Source organism: Mastigoproctus giganteus, chromosome 7, assembly GCF_048544385.1.
Source record: "Mastigoproctus giganteus isolate SK-2022 chromosome 7, ASM4854438v1, whole genome shotgun sequence".
Classification (NCBI taxonomy): Eukaryota; Metazoa; Arthropoda; class Arachnida; order Uropygi; family Thelyphonidae; genus Mastigoproctus; species Mastigoproctus giganteus.
The window spans coordinates 20056111-20080071 of NC_143581.1; the positions used below are offsets into that span (position 1 = coordinate 20056111).

At 37.2% G+C, this 23961-nt stretch overlaps 1 protein-coding gene across 2 annotated transcripts in view; it reads left to right on the forward strand.

Annotated features, from left to right (window-relative positions):
• The window catches only part of LOC150082624 (E3 ubiquitin-protein ligase MARCHF6), a 218218-nt gene that overhangs the window by 146349 nt on the left and 47908 nt on the right, over nucleotides 1-23961 (forward strand). For both annotated transcript variants that reach the window (XM_090377546.1, XM_090377548.1), the window contains 3 exons: nucleotides 1008-1191; nucleotides 14645-14863; nucleotides 19951-20020. In XM_090377546.1, the coding sequence (XP_090233672.1) occupies nucleotides 1008-1191; nucleotides 14645-14863; nucleotides 19951-20020 (473 nt within the window). The remainder of the gene's footprint in view (nucleotides 1-1007; nucleotides 1192-14644; nucleotides 14864-19950; nucleotides 20021-23961) is intronic.

Genomic DNA, 23961 nt, shown 5'->3' on the forward strand with positions numbered 1-23961 from the left:
ATACATGAAAAAGTTTGTCGGGAGTGCATTTTATCATTCTTACATGTATTCTTATTGAAAAGTAATTTTTTGTTTAGTGCAGGAATTTTCTGGAACATTTCTACCATGCTAAATGAGGGATGTCCATGTTGTCAAGTGCATTTTCTTAACTTCCAGTTCCACAGCCCTCATACAACCTATATCAAGAACTCATACTCAGCTGTAAGTGTTTATATTGAAGGAAACAGTATGTGTGTGCATGCACATGCAAGTTTTTTTGTGACCCTGACACAAAGGAGTAGCCACTATTAAAATTATAACATAAAAAGTGCTATTTAAAACTGGACTACAAGTCAGAATGAAGTAAAGTAGAGTACATATATTAAACAAAAAATATATATGTGAATTGGCTTGAAATATATCTGTTAATAAATGAATGGAAAAATCTATTAAATGATGGTGATGTTCTTATTTAGATGGAAATATAAAGAGAATCAAAAGATAAGGAGTATCTAACTGGAAGTAGTTAACTCCTTTCATTTTCTAGGCATTCTTACATCACTCAGATTAATATAAGAAGTTGAAAAAAGTAATGACAGAAAAGTCTATCTCTAGAAATGAAGACTGATGTTATGAAATGGCAGTATGATTTGGAAGGGGCTTTTACATCTGATTAAATCTGTAGTCATTAACATTTAATGCAACTAAAATTAATTTATTAAAAAATAATCTTTGTGTTCTATTTGATCTGGGCCCATTTTATTTTAAATATAAAATAATTTCATAAAATTTTCTTTTACTTTTCATCATATTTATGTCCTAATGCCATCTAAATTAATATGCTGAATTGTGAATAAATTTGAAATTATATTCTATAATTTGGACTTTCTCTTCGATCTGAATTAGTTCTGCTGTATAAATTGAATATAAAGGACCTTTTTATTAACTAATTTTTTTCCTGTATTTTTTAATTAACTGTATCCACTTGCATTTTCACTGAAGTTTAGGAATTATTTCATTTATTTTAGTGATACAGCAGTTAGTGAGTTGTCTCTGGAGTTAGTTCTTCTGCAAGTTGTTCTTCCTGCACTTCTTGAACAAGGCCATACAAGACAGTGGCTGAAATCCTTTATAAGAACATGGTGCATTGGAGTTTCTTATATCTTAGACTTGAGATCATATTTATTAGGAGATATTCCTTTAGACCATGAAGTTAGTATTCATTACAGAAATTTTTTAAGCTAAGTTCTAATATAGTGCCCAAATATCATAATGTACATGCTGAATCTATAATAAGATTAATATCAACAAAAACACTGTTACGAAAAAATCAGATATTCAATTTAGCGTCTGTTACTAAATGTAGCACAGACATGAAATGTTGGCTTCTAGTATACTACATGAATATTGTTTTAAACTAGTTCATTAAAATCTCACTTTTTTATAACACAATATTCATGCTGACTTTTACCTGGATTGTTAACCTAAATTTTGACAACACTACTTGTTTAATTCTTAAAGCCTTCATTGTGTATGTCTTTTATGTAGCATATCTGTTATCTCAAATATATTTGATTTTTTTCAAAACATATCCATGAGAATACCATGCCTCTGTCATTGCACTGAATTTAGAAAGAGCAGTTAGGTTACCAGTATCTGGTTACAGAAAAGGAACTGTTCTGTAAGTACAGTAGAGTGCATTTCATTAATTTATTGTAATTTATTTGAAAAGTTTTATGTTTTAATAAAAGTTTTACTGTTTTAAGCAGAAATGGCATGATTGTGTATATTATCTTTGTTAAAGATAAAACTGTAAATACTCAAGTTTGAAAGATGATGCAACATACATTGTATTTGCAAGAGACAGGAGCAGTATCCCTATGATTCGTATTACCTTTTAAATGCAAATTAAATATATATTAAGATGTTTATGTTAAAATGAAAAAAGAAATCCCATATAGTAAATCATACAAATACACTAAAACAACAACAATATAACACTACCTTCCAAAACTATCCAGATATTCCTGTTTTCATAGTCCATTGGACCTTCCTGGATAAACAAGTGACTCTGACCAATATATACATGAATGGTGTATGAGCCACACAAGTTAATTGTTCTCTATTGTAGCATGTAGAGCCAAGTCAACTGATTTCAAGAGAGAGAATGTTATTGTCAAATGTCACATTGGTGGGCTATAGATTTATGCAGTTGCTAACCACCTGTGCCATCCACAGTTAGAAGCAGCATTCATCAACAATGTTATCATAACATGGAAATGTGATAGTACCATCATCATCCAGAAAGACCACAAAAGCTCACTCCATATGACCAGTGGGTACTTGGGAGGGATAATACGACAATCCTGTGAGATGTTCCTGTGAAACATTATCCAGGAGTTTTAAGTAGCCAACAGGGGTTGAGTTTTGTATGAACCCACTGTGCATGGAGCTCCACTGTCTTGGTTTTCGTGGGGGAGCAGTGGCATACTAGCCAAACATTATCAATCGCAGTTGATGGGCTTGCTTTGCATAGTGGATCAAATGCTGTAATTGGTGTGTAAAGCAGTGGAAATTGCTTACATGGAGTGATCTTGCTACATCATATTACATTCAAATAGGTGGGTTGGGGGTAGAAGGTGTTTGTAGAATATCTGCTGCCAGAGTGCTTTGTGCCAACAGTGAAGTTCAGAGGAGGTAGGATTATGGTATGGCCTAGAACCTTTGCTGGCTGTGTGGGGAACCATGAACTCTGGCATCTACTTTAATATTTTGGGCACTTCCATGCTCCCTCAATGTGGCATTTCTCTGGCACAGATTCATGCTTGTTTCAACAGGGTAATGCCTTATACTATACTATACCACTAGTGCTGTTCCAGAATGGTTTGTGGACATGAATGTACAAAATTTAGACGTCTACTGTAGAATCCTAATTTGAACACCTGTGAAACACCTATAAAAGGTCCTTGAGGTTGTCACAGACATTCTCTCAGATATACCAGACAAGCTGTACTTGCTACCTGGGAGTCTAAAACGCTGATGGAACTGATATTCGGGTGACACTCAAGTCAAGTGGACCCAATTTCGGCGAAGTCCGGACGGTCTGTGACAGCCAAATCCTCTGCTTGCACCTTCACGATGGTGGGACTGTTAGTAATCCTGGGTATAACCTCCATGCACAAGCACATGGTGGGTGACCACCCAGGTGTGAACCAACGTAAGCAGGGGTCGAGGTGTGGTGCCCACACCACATGGAGGAATGCCGCCCCTCTATGTTACCAGGCAGTACTAGGTGGTAGATGACTCTCATCAACCGGTGAAATACCACCACTTTGCTTATTGGAGGCTTGAAGTGGTGGAACCCATGTTTAGTCTCTAGAGCTAAGTTCCGGTCAACCCTTCCCTATCTCTTCCATCATGCAGTATGATTGATGACTTTTGAGGTTATGATGAACGTCGTGGCGAGATCCAATATTCCTTACATTTCGAGGGTACAGCTCTAAAACGGTTTTCGCAGGCCGGCCGCTAGTTAGTACACCGGACCGAACCTATTGGTAACTCTCTAGGAGGCTTCCGGATCAGCTAGTGTATAATCTTGCTACCTCTACTCTGCCAGATAGTGACTGGAGGGAGTCCGAGTAGTGTGTATGCGGGGAGCATTGTCGAGGCCACGTTATGTCAAGGATCTGGGTATATTCTTACCACATGTACGCCATATCCAAAAATTTCATTACTTCATACAGCATGTCCCACCCACTTTTTCTTACTATTGAATACACCATGAATTGTCAAACTAATAGAACAAGCTTATCTGCGAAAAGATCTAAACCTCCCAAGGATTTCCTAATTCATTTCACAAATATACGTGGTCTCAACGATGTCCATTTCCACTTGCAGTCTGCCAAACCCCATGTACTTTTTCTGACAGAATCTCAGTTATCGGTTGATTCAACTACTGCTCATCTCAGATGCCCAAATTATTCGCTGTATGATTCCTTTCGCCTCAAAGGTGGTACTTGTGCATATGTCCGTTCTGATATTCCCTGTCAGAGACTTGGCAATTTGGAATCTCCTCTCTTTGATCTTCTCTGGCTTAAAATCTCTCTACCTCATTGTGTCAAATTCATCTGTTGTCTCTACCGTTCTCCCAACTCCACTAATCACTTGGAGCTCTTTGACTTCCTCTCGTTGCAACTTGACTTTCTCCAGTCCAACTTTCCTAACAGTGAGGTAATTTTCCTTGGTGATTTTAATGTTCACAACTCCAGCTGGCTTCCGTTTTCTAGTCACACCGACCCAGCAGGTCGAGATGCTGAGGCTTTTGCAATTACTAATGACCTAGCACAGATTGTTCATTTACCTACAAGAATACCGGACAATCCGAATCATACAGCCAATACGCTTGATCTTTTTCTCACAAACAACCCTTCTAAGTACACGGTCGAAGTGAGAGGTCCTTTAGGCACTTCAGATCACAACTTGGTGATTGTCTCTTCTCCAATGGAACCTTTATCTCATGGCTATTCCCAACCTCGTGTTGTTTGGCATTACAAGAATGCAAAATGGGATGACCTGCGAGACTTCTTTTCTTCTTTTCCTTGGTCGGATTACTGTTTCAAAACTCCTGATGTCAACGTTTGCTCAGATCGTGTCAGTGAAATTATTCTTGCAGGAATGGAATCCTTTATCCCACACTCCACTTTAAAATCTCGTCCTTTATCTAAACCTTGGTTTTCCAATAAATGTGCTAAGGCTGTTCAAGAGAAGAATGTTGCATATCGTAATTGGCTTGTTTCTAATTCTTCAGTTTCATTTTCTGCCTACACCAAAGCTCGCAACAATTGTAAAGCAGTTATTAATCAGTCCAAACTAGAGTTTGAACAGGCTAAGAGTAGAAAACTTGCTTCTTGCCCTAATGGTAGCCGAGCATTCTGGTCTCTTGCCAAAGCTATTGGCCGCAACTTTTGCCCATCTCTGCTTCCACCTCTGTCCAAACCAGATGGTTCTGTTGTCACTTTAGCCAAGGATAAAGCTGACCTGCTAGCATCCCATTTTTCTTCCAGCTCATGTATTAATGAACTTGGTAAAACACCTCCCACCATTCCCAACACGGTCCATTCAATGCCTCCTGTGGTCTTCCGTCAAAAGGATATCAGAAGGATTTTGATGAATCTTGATGCTAAGAAAACTCCGGGTCCTGATGGTATTTCTCCACTTGTTCTCAAAATCTGTGCTCCTGAACTTACTCCTATTCTTTGCCGCCTTTTTTCACTTTCTTATTCCAAAGGTGTTTTTCCTTCTGCTTGGAAATTTGCTCATATCCAGCCGGTTCCTAAAAAGGGTGACAAATCCCTCCCATCCAATTATCGTCCCATTGCAATTACTTCTACTCTTTCTAAAGTAATGGAGAAATCAATTAACCGCCAACTCTTAAACTACCTAGAAACCTTCCGTCTGATCAACGATCACCAGTATGGATTCCGTCGGTGTCGATCCACTGGTGATATTCTGGCTTATGTTACCCATTTATGGACTACTTCAATGGAAAGGTTCGGTGAAACACAAGTAGTTGCTCTTGACATCTCAAAGGCTTTCGATCGTGTTTAGCATAAAGGTCTTCTAAACAAGCTTCCATCTTATGGTTTGCCAACAGTTTTTAGTAATTGGTTATCCAGTTTTCTCTCTGATCGCTCACTGAGGGTGATGGTAGATGGCTCTCTGTCTTCTAACTTCTCCACTAATGCCGGTGTCCCCCAAGGTTCAGTTCTTTCCCCCACTCTTTTCCTCTTGTATATCAATGACTTTCTTCCATTGACTGGAAATCCTATCCATAGTTTTGCCGATGATAGCACATTGCATTCAACTTTCCATTTTGAGAAACCTTGCCCTGCTCAATCAGCTTCAACTTCTCGAAAATCTGCTACCAATTCCTTAAATGCCGATCTTCAGGTAATTCTCCAGTGGGGCAAAGACAACTTAGTTGATTTCAACCCTTCTAAAACTCAGTCTTGTCTTATATCTCGCAAAAAGGATTCTTCTGCTCCTATGCTTATCTTTAGTGACACTCCAATTTCTAGGCAAAAGGATATATCTCTTTTGGGGATTACCCTGACTTCTAATCTCTCTTGGCACAAGCACATTACAAATATTGCTTCCTCTGCATCTAGAAAACTTGGTTTTCTCTTTCGCTCTCGGCGTTACTTTTCTTCCAAACAGCTGCTCACTCTGTATAAATCGCAAATCCGCCCTGCCATGGAATATTGTTCCCACATTTGGGGTGGTGCCCCCAAAACCTCTCTCAGGCTTCTTGATTCCATTCAGAAGAGGGCAGTTAGGTTAATTAATGATTCATCTCTAACAGAGTCTCTCCACTCGCTTTCTCATAGACGTACTGTTTCTGCTGCATGCCTCTTCTACAGATATTTCCATGGGCACTGTTCTTCTGAATTGGCTTCTATGATTCCCGCTCTCTCTTTCAAAACAGTCCGAACACGTGCCGCCACCAGCCAACATCCATTTACTGTCCAACTTCAAACCCACAGAACCAACTTTTCATCTTCCTCATTTATTCATTCAACTGCCGTTTTCTGGAACAACCTTCCTTCATACGTATTTCCTGAAAATTACAATCTACAGAAGTTCAAGTCCAATGTCAACAAATATCTTCTTTCGTCTCCTCAACCTCCAACCCAAGCACGGTACTAAGTACTATAGGTTCTAATACCTGTCGTGTTTGGGGTTCACATAACAAAAAAAAAAAAAAAAAAAAAAAAAAAAAAAGTGAACTTAACATCATATAGAATATGTCATAGCAGTCAGGGGCACATTGGCATGCCTCTGAAGTTAGTGGTATTTATGTTATTGTGAAATAAGTATATGTGTGTGTATGTCTGGATGTTTTTTTTTTTTCTTCAGAAGATAGTATTAGTTTAATACTTCAAAACTGAGGATTGCCATCAGGCATCTGAAAAATGTGAGGATACCAATACTGGACTTCATAGTGGTATGCATTAACTGGAAATTAGTTGCTGAAACATATGCCAGACATTCTTAGAGAAAGGTTTTTTTGTTGTTGTTTTTATCAGTAGTAATTAATACATAAAAGTGATATTAAAAGATTTTGTGTTGAATAAATATTTATACTTATACAATACCATAACTACAGTTATAACAGAGTTTCCAATTAAAGTAGAAAATCCAACATTTTCTAATTTAATTTGAATCTTTAATTTTCAAGATGTTAGTTGTAGTCCTTTTATACATATACAGGGTATTTCAAAAATGATGATCAATAATTTAAAGATGAAAAGTACAAACTAAAATAAGCAAAAAAGTCCCAGTGAACATCGGGCCGCAAATGAACCATTTTCGCTGTTATAACAGTTGGTCATTAATCTGGAAAGGTTATCCAGGAAATAAACTCTACCAAATAAAACCAGAACCAAAGCTATGGCAATCCAGCTTCAGAAAAAACAGGCGAGATGAAATAATTTTAGGAAGGCTAAGGATTGGGCATACTCACCTCACTCACCTATATCTATTAACTAATGACAGCGCTCCACAATGTACATTCTGTCAAGTACAACTGACCATTCGCCATTTGTTAGTGGACTGTCCCTACTTTCAAAATATCCACTTAAACACCTTTAAATCAATAGCTAATACACAGTCATCAATAAATTTATTACAGATTCTGGGTGATGATTCTAATGAAAAAGAACTATTTATTTTCCTAAATCGTTTAGGAATATATCATAAAATATAGTTATATTCACTGTTAGAAAGACACAATATGGCCCTAGCAGCCTATGTGTCGTTAAACACAACAACAACAACAATGAACCATTTTCGAGGTAATGCACATTTTCTTTTAAGATCCACCACTGACTATGGGAGCACTAGTTTAGCAAAGCGCTGTGAATCCTTTGCTAAGAGTGGTTTTATTAAACATAAGATAATACATTTTTAATTTTTGGTTTCAACACCACAGGATTTTACATGTTACAGGATGTTCTCTCTAACACCCTTTCCTCAACATCAGGTGTTATGCTTCTGGTGCAAAGCACCCATGTTTTCTAAGACGTTGATGTACCCTGATGAATGTGCACCTGTTGTGCTGCCTTTGACAGAGAAATGCTTCTTTGGTACAAGTGTGCAGCCTCGAGTGCACTGCCGTTGGCTTTACCATACATGAAGTGCATGTCCGCATACTCTTCATTGCTGTAACCTCTTTCCACGTTGACTATCCTTTGATAAGTGATAGTATGCTTGCTACGTCTCAGAGCATTGAGAGAGTGGAAATGGAGAGAATGAGCATAACCTAACCTAAACAAACAAGTCAGTGGTGGATCCCAACTCTGTACAGTTCACCTTGTCAGTGGTGAATCCCAACTAGAAATGTGCAATATCTCAAAAACGATTCACTTAAGGACCCACGTTTACTAGGCTTTTTTGCATATTGCAGTCTGTACAGTTCACCTTTAAATTATTGACCATCACTTTTGAAACACCCTGTATATAAAGAAAAGACTGGTTATGCAGACTCAACATTGCTGTTGAGTGGTGTCAACGGAAACCATGTAAGGTCATGGCTCTGCAGTTGCAACGTTGGGGTTTTGAGGTTTTTGTTTTTTTTTTTTTTTTTATATGAAAACTCCAAACACAAGAGGTATTAAAACCTATAGTACTTAGTACCATGCATGGGTTTGGAGGGTGAGAAGATGAAAAAAGATACTTGTTGACATTAGAATTGAACTTCTGTAAATTGTAATTTTCAGGAAATATGTATGAAGGAAGTTTGTTCCAGAAAATGGAAGTTGAAGGAATAAATGGGGAAGAAGAAAAGTTGGTTCTGTTAGTTTCAAGTTGGACAGTAAAAGGATGCTGACTGGTTGCGGCACATGTTTGGACTGCTTTGGAAGAGAGAGAGAGAGAGAGAGAGAGAGAGAGAGAGAGAGAGAGAGAGAGAGAGAGAGAGAGAGAGAGAGCAAGAATTATAGAAGCTAATTCAGAAGAACAGTGCCCATGGAGGCATCTATAGAAAAGGCATGCAGTAGAAGCAGAATGTCTATGAGACAGAGAGTGGAGAGACTCTGTTAGAGATGAGTCATTAATTAATCTAACTGCCTTCTTTTGAATAGAATCTAGAAGCCTGAGAGAGGTGGCACCTCCGTAGCCAGGTGGGCAGGAGCAGCAGTGCGTAAGCACACGCTTCTTGATTAGACCGGGGGTTCAAGCCCGTGACCACCAAATACGGAGGATGCAGAAAGGTCAGGGAATGACCACCGCATATCCCTGGAGCAATATGGCCTTAGTTGCTAATGTCCTAAAAAAAAAAACCAAATAAATAACCTTAGTTGCTAATGCTCCTAAAAACCAAACAACAAACAAACAAACCTGAGAGAGGTCTTGGGGCCACTGCCCCAGATGCAGGAACAATATTCCATGGTAGAGCAGATTTGAGATTTTTACAGAGCGAATAGCTGTTTGGAAGAAAAGTAACACCAAAAGCAAAAGAGAAAACCCAGTTTTTTTTTTTTTTTTTTTTAAGATGCAGAGGAAGCAATATTTGTAATGTGCTTATGCCAAGAGAGATTAGAAGTCAGGGTAATCCCCAGTAGAGATATATGATCTTGCCTAGAAATCAGTGTCATAAAAGATAAGCATAGCAGCAGACGAATCCTTTTTTGCAAGATATAAAACAGGATTGCGTTTTTAAAAGGATTGAAATCAATGAAGTTATCATTGCCCCACTGGAGAATTACCTGGAGATCAGCAATTAAGGAATTGGTAGTGGATATTCGAGAAGTTGAAGCTATTTGAGCAGGACAAGATTTTTCAAACTGAAAGGTGGAAAATGCAATGTGCTATCATTAGCAAAACTATGGATAGCATTTCCGGTCAATGGAAGAAAGGTCATTAATTAATGCACATGAGGAAAAGAGTGGGAGAAAGAACTGAACCTTGGGGAACACCAGCATTAGTGGAGAAGTTAGAAGACAGAGAGCCATCTACTATCATCTGCAGTCAGTTGTCAGAGAGAATACTGGATATCCAATTACAAAAAGCAACTGCTTGAGTTTCACCAAACTTTTCCATTGAATTTGTTCAAAGATGGGCAAGATAAACCAGAATATCACCAGTGGAACAACATTGATGGAATCCGTGCTGGCAATCATTGATCACATGGAAGGTTTCTAGATAGTTTAAGAGTTGATGGTTAATGGTTTTCTCCATTACTTTGGAAAGAGTAGAGGTGATTGGAATGGGACAATAATTCGATGGGAAGGATTTGTCACCCTTTTTAGGAACTGGCTGGATATGAGCAAATTTCCAAGCAGAAGGGAAAAACACCTTTGGAATAAGGAAGTGAAAAAAGGTGACACAGAAAAGGAGTGAGTTCAGGTTTTGAGAACAAGTGGAGAAATACCATCAGGACCTGGGGCTTTCTTAGCATCAAGATTCATCAAAATCCTTCTGACATCCTTTTGACGGAAGACCACAGGAGGCATTGAATGGAGCTTGTTGGGAATTGTGGGAGGTGTTTTACCAAGATCATTAATACACGAGTTGGAAGAAAAATGGGATGCTAGCAAGTCAGCTTTATCTTTGGCTGAAGTGACAACAGAATAATCTAGTTTTGACAGAGGTGGGAGCAGTGATGGGCAAAAGTTGTGGCCAATAGCTTTGGCAAGAGACCAGAATGCTCGGCTACCATTAGGGCAAGAAGCAAGTTTTCTACTCTTAGCCTGTTCAAACTCTAGTTTAGACTATTAATAACTGCTTTACAATTGTTGCAAGCTTTGGTGTAGGCAGAAAATGAAACTGAAGAATTTGAAAGAAGTCAATTACGATATGCAAAGTTCTTCTCTTGAACAGCCTTAGCACATTTATTGGAAAACCAAGGTTTAGATAAAGAAAGAGATTTTAAGGTGGAGTGTGGAATAAAGGATTCATTTCCTACAAGAATAATTTCACTGACATGATCTGAGCAAATGTTGACATCAGAAGTTTTGAAACAGTAATCCGACCAAGGAAAAGAAATCACACAGAACATCACATTTTGCATTCTTGTAATGCCAAACAACATAAGGTTGAGAATGGTCTTGAGAGAAAGACTCCATTGAAGAAGAGACCATTACCAAGTTGTGATCTGAGGTGCCTAGAAGACCACACACCTCAACTGTCTACTTAGAAGGGTTGTTTGTAAGAAAAAGATCAAGTGTGTTGGCTGTATAGGTAGGATTGTCCGACATTCTGGTAGGTAAATGAACAATCTGTGCGATGTTATTTTTAATTGCAAAAGCCTCAGCATCTTGATCAGCTGGGTCTGTATGACTAGAAAATGGAAGCGAGGTGGAGTTGTGTATATTAAAATCACCGAGGAAAATTACCTCACTGTTAGGAAAGTTGGGCTGGAGAAAGTTTCAAAGAGAGGAAGTCAAAGAGTTCCAAGTGATTAGTGGAGTTGGGAGAATGATAGAGTCAAAAAATGAATTTGAAAGACTATGGTAGAGAGATTTTAAGCCAGAGAAGATTGAAAAGAGGAGATTCCAAATTATTGTCTCTGACAGGGAATATCAGAACAGACATGTGCATAAGTACCACCTTTGAAGTGAAAGGAATCATACAACGGCTGAGATGAGCAGTGGTTGAATCAGCCGATAACTGGGATTCTGTCAGAAAAAGTGCATGAGATTTGGCAGTGGAAGTGTAAGGGCATATCATTGAGATTAGAACTGAGACCACATATATTTGTGTAATGAATGGGGAAGTGTTTGGGAGGTTTATATCTTTTCACAGATAAGTTTGCTCTATTAGTTTGACAATTCATGGTGTATTCAGTACTAAAAAAAAGTGCAGGGGAATACATGGTGTATGAAGTAATGAAATTTTTGGATATGGCATACACATGGTAAGAATATACCCAGATCCTTGACATAATGTGGCCTCGACAATGCTCCCCCACATACACACTACTCGAACTCCCTCCAGTCACCATCTGGCAGAGTAGAGGCAGCGAGATTATACACGAGCTGATCCGGAAGCCTCCTTGAGGGACAATATATTTGTACCGGTGTATTAACTAGCAGTTGGCCTGCGAACACTATTTTAGACCTGTGCCCTCGAAATTTTCTAATGTTCTCTTTGTATTAAGGCTATAATTAGTTGATTTTAGGCAGGAGTAGGAATTTCTGCCTAAAATTATGTTATCAGTAGTTATGATCATTGTCTTTTCACACCCTGTGGAATAGGCTTGGATTTAAATCCTAGTTCAATGGAAGGTATTCTGTTTACTTTTTTTTCACAATGTGGCCAAGCTGGTTAGTGTCGGGTAAGCATTGCATGGATTTATCTTCCAGAAACACGTTTTTCCTCTAACAAACAACCAATTTGACTGAAGAATATTTCTAAATGCAGGCACATCTTAATATCAGCTTCTTTGGTACTTAACGTTATTATGCCACACCAGGAATTGTTTAGAAATCCTTGAACAGTTTTCAAAGGAGAGAAAAGTTTGTTATATGATTATGAAAATAACAATATTAAGTGAGATAACCAAAATATTTTGATTTGCATGATGCATGAAATTGCTGTGCAACCTGTTGACTATGCATGCTTCTCTTCCACTACATCACTGTCTGCCATTCATTTGGAGAGATCTGGATTTGATTTCTATCAAAGACCAAAGAATTTTCTAATGTTCTCTTTGTATTAAGGCTGTAATTAGTTGATTTTAGGCAGGAGTAGTAGGAATTTCTGCCTAAAATTATTCCAGGTTTTCCAGCCTGGCCAACACAAAAATCAACCCATGGGCAGGACCATACTTACACTTCTTGGGGCCCGAGGTGCTAAGCCCTTGCGATGCCCCTTTAAAGATACCAGAGTCCAAAAAATAACTTGCATGTATAAATATAATAAAAAAAAAAACAATTATTTTTACCGATCTGTTTAAACACAAATGTTGCAATACTGCGAAATATAAAGAACAGTACTAAACTAAACTGTCGCAACAGCCTGTGAGGTTATGGTGACAAGCCATCATAACCTTATCATAACCGGGTCATCGAGTGGTTAGTGAATCAACTTCCATCACTGTGTTTCTAGCTTTCGTGACCAGTGTCCACTGCTCTTTCACAAGTAGCTCTTCATTTCACATCAAAATGCTGGGTGAACACCATAAATTTGGGCCCTACCGGAATTGAACCTGGGCTGCCTTCACTGAAGACATGAGAGTCAGCACTGAGCTACAGGGAAGCCCCCAACAACAGTAAAGTATAATATGCAAATAAGTACGGCAAATTAGTGTAATTACTAATTTTGTTTTAAAAATTTGAAATTACAGAAGCCATGCAAGGCCCCCCATGGTAAAGCCAGAGGCTGGCGCCTCACGCGCCTGTTATAAGCATGGCCCTGCCTATGGATGTGCACGCGCACACACACACACACACACACACACACACACACACACACACACACACACACACACACACACACTTCTATGGACAAATACATCATATGGATATGAGTGACAAGTTTCAGTGCTACTAAAATATTGATTTGAATTTGTGACTAAGCAGAGGGAGGGAGGGAGGAAGAGAATCACCTAGGGGCAGTCTTGGTGGAGAATCATTTTCTTGAAGATGTTAGTATTAGTACAGGGAAAAAAATGCAAAAAATGTTGGGTTTACTTATCATCACTCCAGGGGGGGGGTATAATTTCTGCTCAGCCCTCCTTTTAATTTATATAATCTCTCCAGTTCTGCAATTTAGGTGGCATCAGATCTTCACATACTTGCCATTTTTTTTCCTGACATGGATTCTCTTACTGGGGTGCTTCTTTATACCAGTAACTTTAAACCAAAGGTACTTCTTGTTACATTTTCAGAGGTCCACATTCTTTCTAAAATGAGCTTTCCAAGTCTATACAATATTCAATATGTGACCTAGTATCTTTATATATTGAAATGATCACCTCTTTGCTTCTTATTGGCAGCGTTTCTATACATCATAAATAAAACCACATGTGCTGTTCTAGTAGACTGTCTGGGTAGCTGTGAGCACTTTTCATGTCAGGATGTATAATTACTCCTAGTCTTTTTCAGTAGCTACCTTAAGTTTATTGTTTCCCATTGGCTGTGTTTATTTTATAATCATTCTTGTGTGCATGACTTTATTTTATCTTCTCACTCCTACTGAAATGGAAGCTCCTGGAATCTGAATTGCATCTTATTGGCCTTAAAATTAGCCTTCTCAGAGCTTCTCACTTCACATTACAAACAGAAAATCTCCCTTTAAAATTGTTCTAACAATTAGTAAAATTCTTGCAATTGCCTGGCATAAAAATTAAGAAATAGTCTTAACTACATCTTCTAATTCCAGAACCACACCATGCACTTCATGTCGTAAATCAGTATTTTCTGGATATGAGGCAAGAACTACTGCATATCAGAAATCCTTTTAATAATAGTTCAGTGCATAAGTAATGTCAAAGGGTGAAAATGTGATCTTTATTGATTGGATTTTTTGAAGTTAGCAAAAAAATACATTAATTTAGCTGCTGTTATTGAAATGATATTATTAAATCAAATCTCCAGTTTACTTAATAAAATTATTTTTAAAACAAAAAATAATTTGTGCAACCTACTGATTAATATTTTTGTAGTCACAGGTGATTGAGCCAGAGGTACAGGTTCCTGCTCCACCTTTTCCCCCTCCACCACCACCACCGCCACCCCCAGCACCTGCTCAAAATGAACAGCCAGCAGAGCCAGATAATTTCCAGCCTCCTGGGCCTCTTGCTGCAGCACATCAAGCTCTGTTGCATGGAAATGGTCCAACTGGATTCCAGCCATACAAACGACCTCGTTTTTTTGCAATCAAGGTATTTTTAATGTTACTTATTTTATATTTGTTTACTTCTTTATCATTTCTATGTAATGAGTGTGAATTTTTACTTTATTTATTACATTTGTTGCTACATGATGCCAGAAATGCATCGATAGCCACTTTATTAGGTACACCTACCCTTTTCATGAAATGGAACACTCCTTCAGTAACATAATCTGTTCATACCATGTGATGATGTATTTGTGCAATTCATTATGAGAACAAGTAAGACAAAATATTGAAGTGACTTTGAACATAGCATGGTAGTCAGTGCCGGACATGGCAGTATTAGTATCTCGGAAGCTGCAACCATGCCAGGGTTTTCACATATGGCTGTTTGTCTCCAGTATATTGAGATTGGTCCAGTAACCAAATAGCACTGGCAGTGGTAATCCTGTGGTCAGAAACATCTTGCTGATGCGAGTAGGCAATGGAGGATGACTATACTAGTGCAGGGTAACAGGAAGGCTGCAGTTGGATAAATAACTAAAGAGGCACTTCAGAAAAGCAAATCTTTATAGTTTTTCACAGATGGTGTATTTCAGCCAATGACTGAACCAGGTTCCACTTCTGTCAGCAAAAAACAAGAAGGTACAGTTACAGTGGGCTCAGGAATGTCAGCACTGGACAATGGGAGATTGTAAAAATGTTTCACAGTCTGACAAATCCACTTTCTGCTATTTCAGGCTGATGGGAGAACCAGAATATGATGAAAATAGCATAAATCCATGGATCCATACTGCCAAGTGTCAGCAGTGCAGGTTGCTGGCAGCAGTGTAATTATTTGGTGAATGGTTTTGTGATGCGCACTTTTGATACCAGTGGGAAAACATTCAGATGCTACAGGTTATCCAGAAATTGTTTCCAATCAGGCACATCTCTCCATAGTTGTAGTATCCATCCACAAATGAATTCTTTCAACAGAATAATGAGCCATGTCACAACACCAGAATTGTACAAAACTAATTCCAGGGAATTTGAGATTAAATTCAACCTACTGAATGGCTGTCCAATTCACCAGATCTTAATCCAATTGAGCACCTGTGGGATGAGGGAAATGAGCTCATTGAAGTAGAGATCCATAACTGTCAGTAGTAATTTAGTCAGCATGGATCAACATCCTTGTGATATACTTTTAACACATGGTTGAATCTCTGTCACAGAAAATCAGGCTGTTCTCAGCCAAAGGGGAGACCTACTTCCTATTACATAGGTGTACCTAATAAAGTGGCAACTCACTTTATGCAAACTAACTTCAAGAACTTAAACCTATGAAACATAGTTGTGAAGTTTTCTGGCTTCTGTATGGCCATCCCATAATATAAACAGAAAAGTTTCTTTTATCATTTGATGATAAATAATTATGCACATTCTAAAATTAACAGTTCTTATCTCTAAATCTCAGAAAACCAATTTATGAGGAAAAAAATAAAATCAGATTTAGTCATGCCATTCAGAATTCAAGTTTCTTTTTCTCACAATTTCTTTAGCTTGCTCTGAACATGTTGCATTTTATAACCTGGGTGGTTGGATGGAAGTTTAGTGGGTACTATCTGTACAAATTTATGAAGTGGTCAGTTATTAATATTCTTATTTTTTGCAGTCAAATGGCTATGGTAAATCAAGATCTTAGTTGACTAATATCATTAAATGTCTGATTTTCAGGTTTTAAATTATTGTTTGTTTTCTTTATGTATGGGACACAACAGAAAAAAAAAGCTCACAGTTATAAAGGGGAAGAATTATATCTAGATGTTATTATCACAAGTTATTTTCTCTTATAGGTTGAAATTTTCATTGAATAGTTAATCCTGATAGTGTCTTTAAAACCTTGAAAGTTATAACTCAGCTTAATAATTCTTTTTTTTTTTTTTTTTTTTTTTTTCTAGAAAATCATTTTGTACCAACAGGAGTGCCTGTCAAAGTTCAGTCTCTTGCCAATTGGTGTTTGATAGCTATAATGGTCTTTATTTCTATAGAATATCTGAAGGTGGGGATGATGAAACCAAAAAATTCTGAGATCATTAAACATTAATATCCAAAAAGTTACAACAGTCAAAATCTGAGCTATAAAAAATATATATACTTAATGGAATCTTATTGAATTTCTTTTGTGGAAGATAATCATAGTTAAGAATTATATTGAGTTTAAAAAAGAAATATGCCTATTTGCATGATTCATAGTCATGAGATCAATATTGTTCAAAAATGAGAAGAAATCCTGCCATAATTCAGGAGTATTGTAACCCCCCAGCAGCCAAATAACTCTCATGATGAGCTTCTACACTTTGCAAGGCCTTGTGGTAATAAATTTCATTTCTCCATGAGCAGATTTTAGCATGTGAAGTTTTCTGGGAAGTGATCGGTGTACTCCAGTCCATCTTCCTAAAGTATCTCAGATATGCTCAGTTGGATTCAAGTCAAGAAATCTGGCTGGCCACTTCATTCAAAGAATAAATAGCCTTTAAATAAATGAATTTGGGGTTTGTGGCATCTCTGAAAAGAAAGCCTTACATAGACTCCAAGGATGTTCCCACAATTTTGAGCTATCATAGTGCCACCCTTAGAGATGTAGAGATTGGTGTGGCTGTTTGTCATGCTACCTCCAACTGGATTCAAGAAGGAAACAGGATCCCCCCCATGGGGGATGGGAATCCTGTTGGTCTGAGTTTCTAGTCCACACAGCATGCAAACTGACCTGTGAACACACATTTTTATTGATATAATACAGGAAACCCCATATGGGGCAAGTAGCCAACCTTTATGTGAGACAGGCCAGTTGTAAATCAAGATCTTGGTTGACTAATATCATTTAAGTGTCTGATTTTCAGGTTTTAAATTGTTTGTTTTTCTTGTGTATGGGACAGAACAGAAAAAAAAATATCAAATATAACTAATGATGTTAAAAATTAATAGGAATAGTGTATAAAAAAATTTTTTCTTGCTGTCATTTAACAGCTTTTAAGTATTTGGGTTTGTTTTTGGTTTTTTTTTATTTGATTTTGATAATGTAGATAGAGCCAAATTTCATATAAAATGCAGGGTAATCACTTTTGTGATTAAATCAAGAGAATATAGGCATTTTGCATTCCTTACAAAATTTTGTTCTCGGTCCTGACTGATTCTGAATGTTTATAGTTTCTTATTGAGTTTTTGGTACTTTTTTTATTTTATTTTTCTCAGCTTTAAAGTATTAAGAAATAAATCAGATATTGGATTCATTTATGAAGACTTTTTTGGCTTATCAATAAATATTACTGATTTACTTCTGAACAGAATGATTAACATCCACTTAGCAAAATATTTGTGCTCTTTCTAATGTTAGCACAGTTTCCCTGAAAAAATATCATAAAACTTCTTTATAATCCACGAGAGTGAATCTGAATAGCTTGTCAATAGAAATCTACACGGCATTAAAAATGTTGTCGGAGGCCACAAAATGGCCTAGGGGATCAAGAGTTGGCTGCCCCTGAATAAAAATACCATAAGATCTGAATCACAATATTTTGAATAACGGATGTTTCAAAAATTCCAGAAAACAAGAATAAATAAAAGTAGTGATTGATTTTCATTTATCTGAAAGATTTAATGTGGCCATTTTAACTTGTTAGGTGTAGTGTATCCTCTCACTGCTTGTGAAAAAGGTCTGAGTTTTCTAATCCTATCTCAGGTTGATAGGATTAGAAAACCCTTGGATGAGTTATCAGGCATGGGGTGCATGGTTTTACTTCCAAAACTCAAGCTTTTCATTCAGCAAACCAATCAGCAAATTCACATGGATCTAATACCACTTATACATGAGAGGTTACCATATAAGCTGGAACATGTTTGAGATTACAGGAAAGATTTTCTGTAATCTCAGATTGGTGTAACATCAGAAGTGGTGTCCCCCAAGGATCGGTTCTTGGACCACTGTTGTTTCTGATTTTCATAAATGACATTTACAGAGGGATAAAGGGCGTGATGTAAAATTTTTCAAATGGTGTAAAGATTGAAGAGTTGCTAATGAACAGTGCTGAGCAGCACTCCCTCAGGATGACTTGAATAGGCTTCGAGAATATTCAGAAAAGTGGCAACTATGTTTTAATGCAGCAAAATGCAAGATCTTACACTTGGGGAATAACCATTCCAAAATAATTTATACACTTATACACTTGAATTAATTAAAAACAGTAGAGAAAAAAAGGTATCTGGGAGTTACAATATGGGCAGATAAGTTTTCTGAGCAGTGTAAACTGGTGGCCTGGAAAGCCACCAGTTTTCGCTGCATACTTGTATCCAAGTATGGAGCCTCATCTGAAAAAAGACATTGAGCTTCTTGAAAGGGTCTAAAGATGGGCAATTAGCATGGTGAGATTGGCAGAAGGGTGACCATGCGAGGAAAGACTATGTGAACTGAGAGGGGACCTGATTGAAGTTTATAAGGCTCTGAGAGGGATTATTAAAATGAATGAAGGTGGAATTTTCACTGTTATAACTAAATGCCATAAATTCAAATTACGGAGGAAGATTTAGACTAGATTATATGATTATAATTTGCTGGCTTTTAGCCAGCAAATTATTGATTACTGGAATAAGTTGCCTCTGTTGGTAGTTGAGATGGACAGTTTAAAAAAATTTAAAGGGCAACTGGATAGTTATCTACATAAGGAGGGAAGCACATAATGTGTATTTTATCCACTCTTTTTTTTTTTTTTTTTGCTATATAATAATATTAGCCATATAATACTAATGTTACCATCAACTTGAACATATGTACTACTGCACCCTTGAGTTTGACCACTTGACTATGGCAATGATCTCAAAAAAAAAAAAAAAAAACCAGTGTTTGTTGCTTTGGCTTTTAATGCACACTACGTAGTGTTCTTTATTGCTAATTTACTAACTGTACCTTCTAAGCAAGTATTTAAATACTGTTTGATATATATAAATTTTCCTGCTCAACTTGAGTGTGATGGTTAAACTGTACTTTTTGCATAGAGAAATGATAGGCAAAAAATCTTTATCATGAAATTTTTATTGAACTTAAAACCTGGATGTAATTTAAAAAATAAATACTAAAAATCATGTATTTTCTTTCAGATTGCCTGCTTACTAGTTCTAATATGCATCAGTCTGATGATTGGAAGTTTGCTTATGTTAACAATTCCAGGTATCTATACACTCATTTAATTATAATAAATATGAGTAGAAGTTCTTAGTAATTTAACTAATTGTTTCTTTGGAAGATAAGTATGCAGCATTCAATCATAAGTAAATCACCAAGTGCACTTAATTTTCAAATATGTCCAACTTAGCAATCCACTTCTTCAAAAGCAGAAGTCCTTATTCATCAGAGAGTAAGTTTCATTTTCTGATGAGACTCATCAGAAAAGGAACAGAGGTGATAGAGAAGGTCAGTTAATGTATGTGAACTCTCAGTTAAAAAAATATTTAAAAAAAAAAACCCTTATGCTGATTGTATCTCTGTATTTTAGAGTCATCACCATCATCTATCATCTTTCTGCTATTCACGGGTTGATGTATGAAGCCTCGCCACCATGCCCTGTCCTTGTACTTCTCTCCGTTGTTGATTTCACTCCAATTTCCTCCTCTCTTAATGACATTGGTCTTTTTCATGTCCTGCCATCTCATTCTTGGTCTCCTCTTGATCTTTTGTCCCTTAATTATAAATCAAACATTGTTCTTGGCAAACGACTCTCGTTCATCCTCTTGACATGTCCAAACCATTTCAAATGGGACCTTTTCAATCCTATTCTGGAGTTTTTCAACCTGAATTCTCTCCCTAATCACATCATTCCTGATTTTGTCGCGTCTTGTCTTTCCAACTATGCTCCTCACAAGTCTCATTTCTGCCCCCAGAATTCTGCTTTCATCCTTTTTCCTCATAAAGTTTCAGATGCATATGTCAGAATTGGTATGTAATAGGCCTGATATATAGCCTTCTTACAGTTCAGTGGTATGTTCCTGTTCCAGATCAGATCTCTTGTCTGCCTATAGAAATTCCCACCCGCTTGTTGGCCTTGGTGCATTATAGCCTTAGATGCTAATGCGCCAATAAAATCCAAATCAATCAATCAACCCACCCGCTTGTATCCTTCTACTTATTTCTTTGTCTATTACTCCAGTCTTGGTAATGGTGCTTCCTAGATACTTAAAGTTGTTAACCATTTTTAGCTGTTTCCCTTCTATTGTGATGTATCTGTCAAGCTTGCCACTCCTCTTTAGAACCATTACTTCACTCTTCTCCTGACTGAAAACTAGTCCAAATTCATTGGCCACACTAGCCCATATTATATCAACTTGCCATTGAACTTGTTCCCTGCTCTCTCCCCATATGCAGAAGTCATCTGTGAAGAGCATGACTTTCATCTGGTCCTGTCCAAGTTGTTCCACCACGTTACATTGCACATCATTCATGACAGCTATGAACAGTAGTGGTGACAGGACACCTCCTTGCCTCAAACCTGATGTTATTTCGAAGCTCTCCGTCAACCCCACTACTGTTCTTACTTTGCTCACTGTATTGGTGCACATATTCTCAATTCTCTCCACAAGATCCTCTATCCCCAAGTGTCTCAAACCCTCCCACACTTTCTCTTTCTTTATGGCATCAAACGCTTTCTTTATATCCAAAAATGCCATACATAATTCTTTATTGTGTCATAACACTTTTCCATCAGTTGCCTGATGCAGAAAATTGGATCCACCGTCGATCTGCCAGGCCTAAAACTGTACTGTTCCTTGGCCATCCTATTTTCAATCGTTCCTCTTATCTTCCACTCTAACACTCTCTCATACAGCTTACTCTCATGTGATATCAGTGTGATGCCTCTATAATTGGAACACTTTTTCCTGTTCCCCTTCTTGAACAATGGAATGATAAAACCTTCTCTCCAGTCCTTCGGCACCTGTCTCTCATCCCAGATCTTACGGAACAGTCTGTATTTCCACACTATCCCTGCCTCGCCTGTCATCATCATCATCATCAGCCATTTTCAATCCACTGCAGGATGAAGGCCTCTCCAGCAACTTTCCAGTTCCTTCTGTTTTGAGCACTGGCCATCCATTTACTACCCACAAACTCATGAATTTCATCTATCCATCTCTGCCTTTGTCTTCCAGGTTTTCTTCTAGCTCCTCTTGGATACCATTCTGTTATTTTCTTAGTCCATCTGTCATCATGTCTTCGGGCTATGTGTCCTGCCCAAGACCATTTTAGTTCTTTAGTTTTGATAAGAATGTCCTTTACTTGAGTTTGTTGCCTAATCCATGTGTTTCTCTTCTTATCTAACAGTCTGATTCCCAATATGATTCGTTCCATTCTTCGCTGTGTAGTTCTCAGCTTCTCTTCCATTCTCTTGATGAGTGCCCAAGTTTCACTTCCATAAGTCATGGTGGGGAGTATACATTGGTTCATTATTTTACGTTTCAGACAAACTGGGATATTGCTCTTCAGTATGTGACTATATTTCCTGAATGCTATCCATCCAAAATTTATTCTTCTCTTGACTTCCAGCCATTTATCATTATTACAGCTAATAACTTGTCCCAGATAAGTATATGACTCCACCTTTTCAATTACTGCTCCTTCAATCATTATTTCCCTTTCTGTGGCATACTTGTTCATCATTACTTTTGTTTTAGCCATATTCATCTTTAGTCCAAAATCTTTACTAGCTGTGCATAACTGATTAAGATTTTCCTCTAATTCTTTGGGATCTTGGCTTATGACCACAATGTCATCTGCAAATCGCCTCGCCTGTAACCTTCAGCATTTCTCCATTTATCTCATCCTGTATTTTAGAATGGTGAACAGAAATGTTTTAACCTATTGACAGTTGCCATTGTGATCATTTTGGTTCCACTTTTTTTTTCTCTCTTTTTTTTTTTTTTTTTTTTTTTTTTGCTCTGACTTCACTGGAAAACAATTTTGTTCACTGTACTTTCCAAGATAACTTTTTATTATAATTTCTCTGCTAAAAATTTGAGACATCTGTTGAGTCAATACAGAAAAGTTGGCATTACTTTGTACAGAATGCTGCAGAAAGTATGAACATATAGTAAAATCTTTAAAATCCAATACCTTCAATGGATTGAGAGGTGCAGTATCTTAGAGAGGTATACCTAGTGGTTGACCAGTTTTGAAGAAGCATTTCAATGAATATGAAGCACTAACAACTAGACTTATTCACATATATAAATATTTATAACAACTAAAAGATAGTACTAGTGATAAATGTAAATAACAGTAGTTTGTGAAATGTCAACAAATGACAATAAACAAAGTCACAGCAAATGTTTTCATATACTATAATGTCGATTTTAAATGTATGTCTAGTAGAGTACCAGAGAGAATGTCAGTACATGTGCTTTAGAAAAAAAAATATTTTCACATTAGTAGATAAAAAAGGATTCTTCTTAAGGTATAGTACTGTAAATAATGAATATGATCGAAATCTTATATTTATAAATACAGTCAGTCCTCATATAGCACGATAGTTGTGTTCCTAGAAATCCTCATGCAATGCAAAATCGTGCAATATAAACAACAGTCCCTATGGGAAAAATAGGGTTAGGTGCCGACCACCCAAGGTTGAACACACATTTATAATCAAAACATTACCGAACACAATAAATAATCGTAATAAAATACATAAGTATTTTATTACGACTATTACGTAATAAAATATTGCTAATGCTTTTGCTTCTATCATAAGCAAACTTGTTTTTTGTTTGATTTTCTATCCTAACAGGTGACAGCCATTCCATCTCTTCCAGTTTTTTGTGTCTTAATCTAATGGATTTTAATTACACTTTGAGTTGTTCCTGCTATGAAAGTTGTTTTTATTTTCTCTGCATTCTTTGTAATTCTCGGCGTTGCCTCATTTAGGTCTGTAGCACATGCAATATCACATTATCTTTCATTTCGCTCAAAGCGTTTCACAATTTCATATTTTTTTCTCTATCGACAGAGGTTGACTGGCCATAAGCCTAACCAGGGAAACCCCGGTGGGCCGGAGGCCGGTGTGATTTTGGCCATAAATGCTAGTATGAGGCCAATACAAATTTTCCCGGGTAAGAATTTTTGAC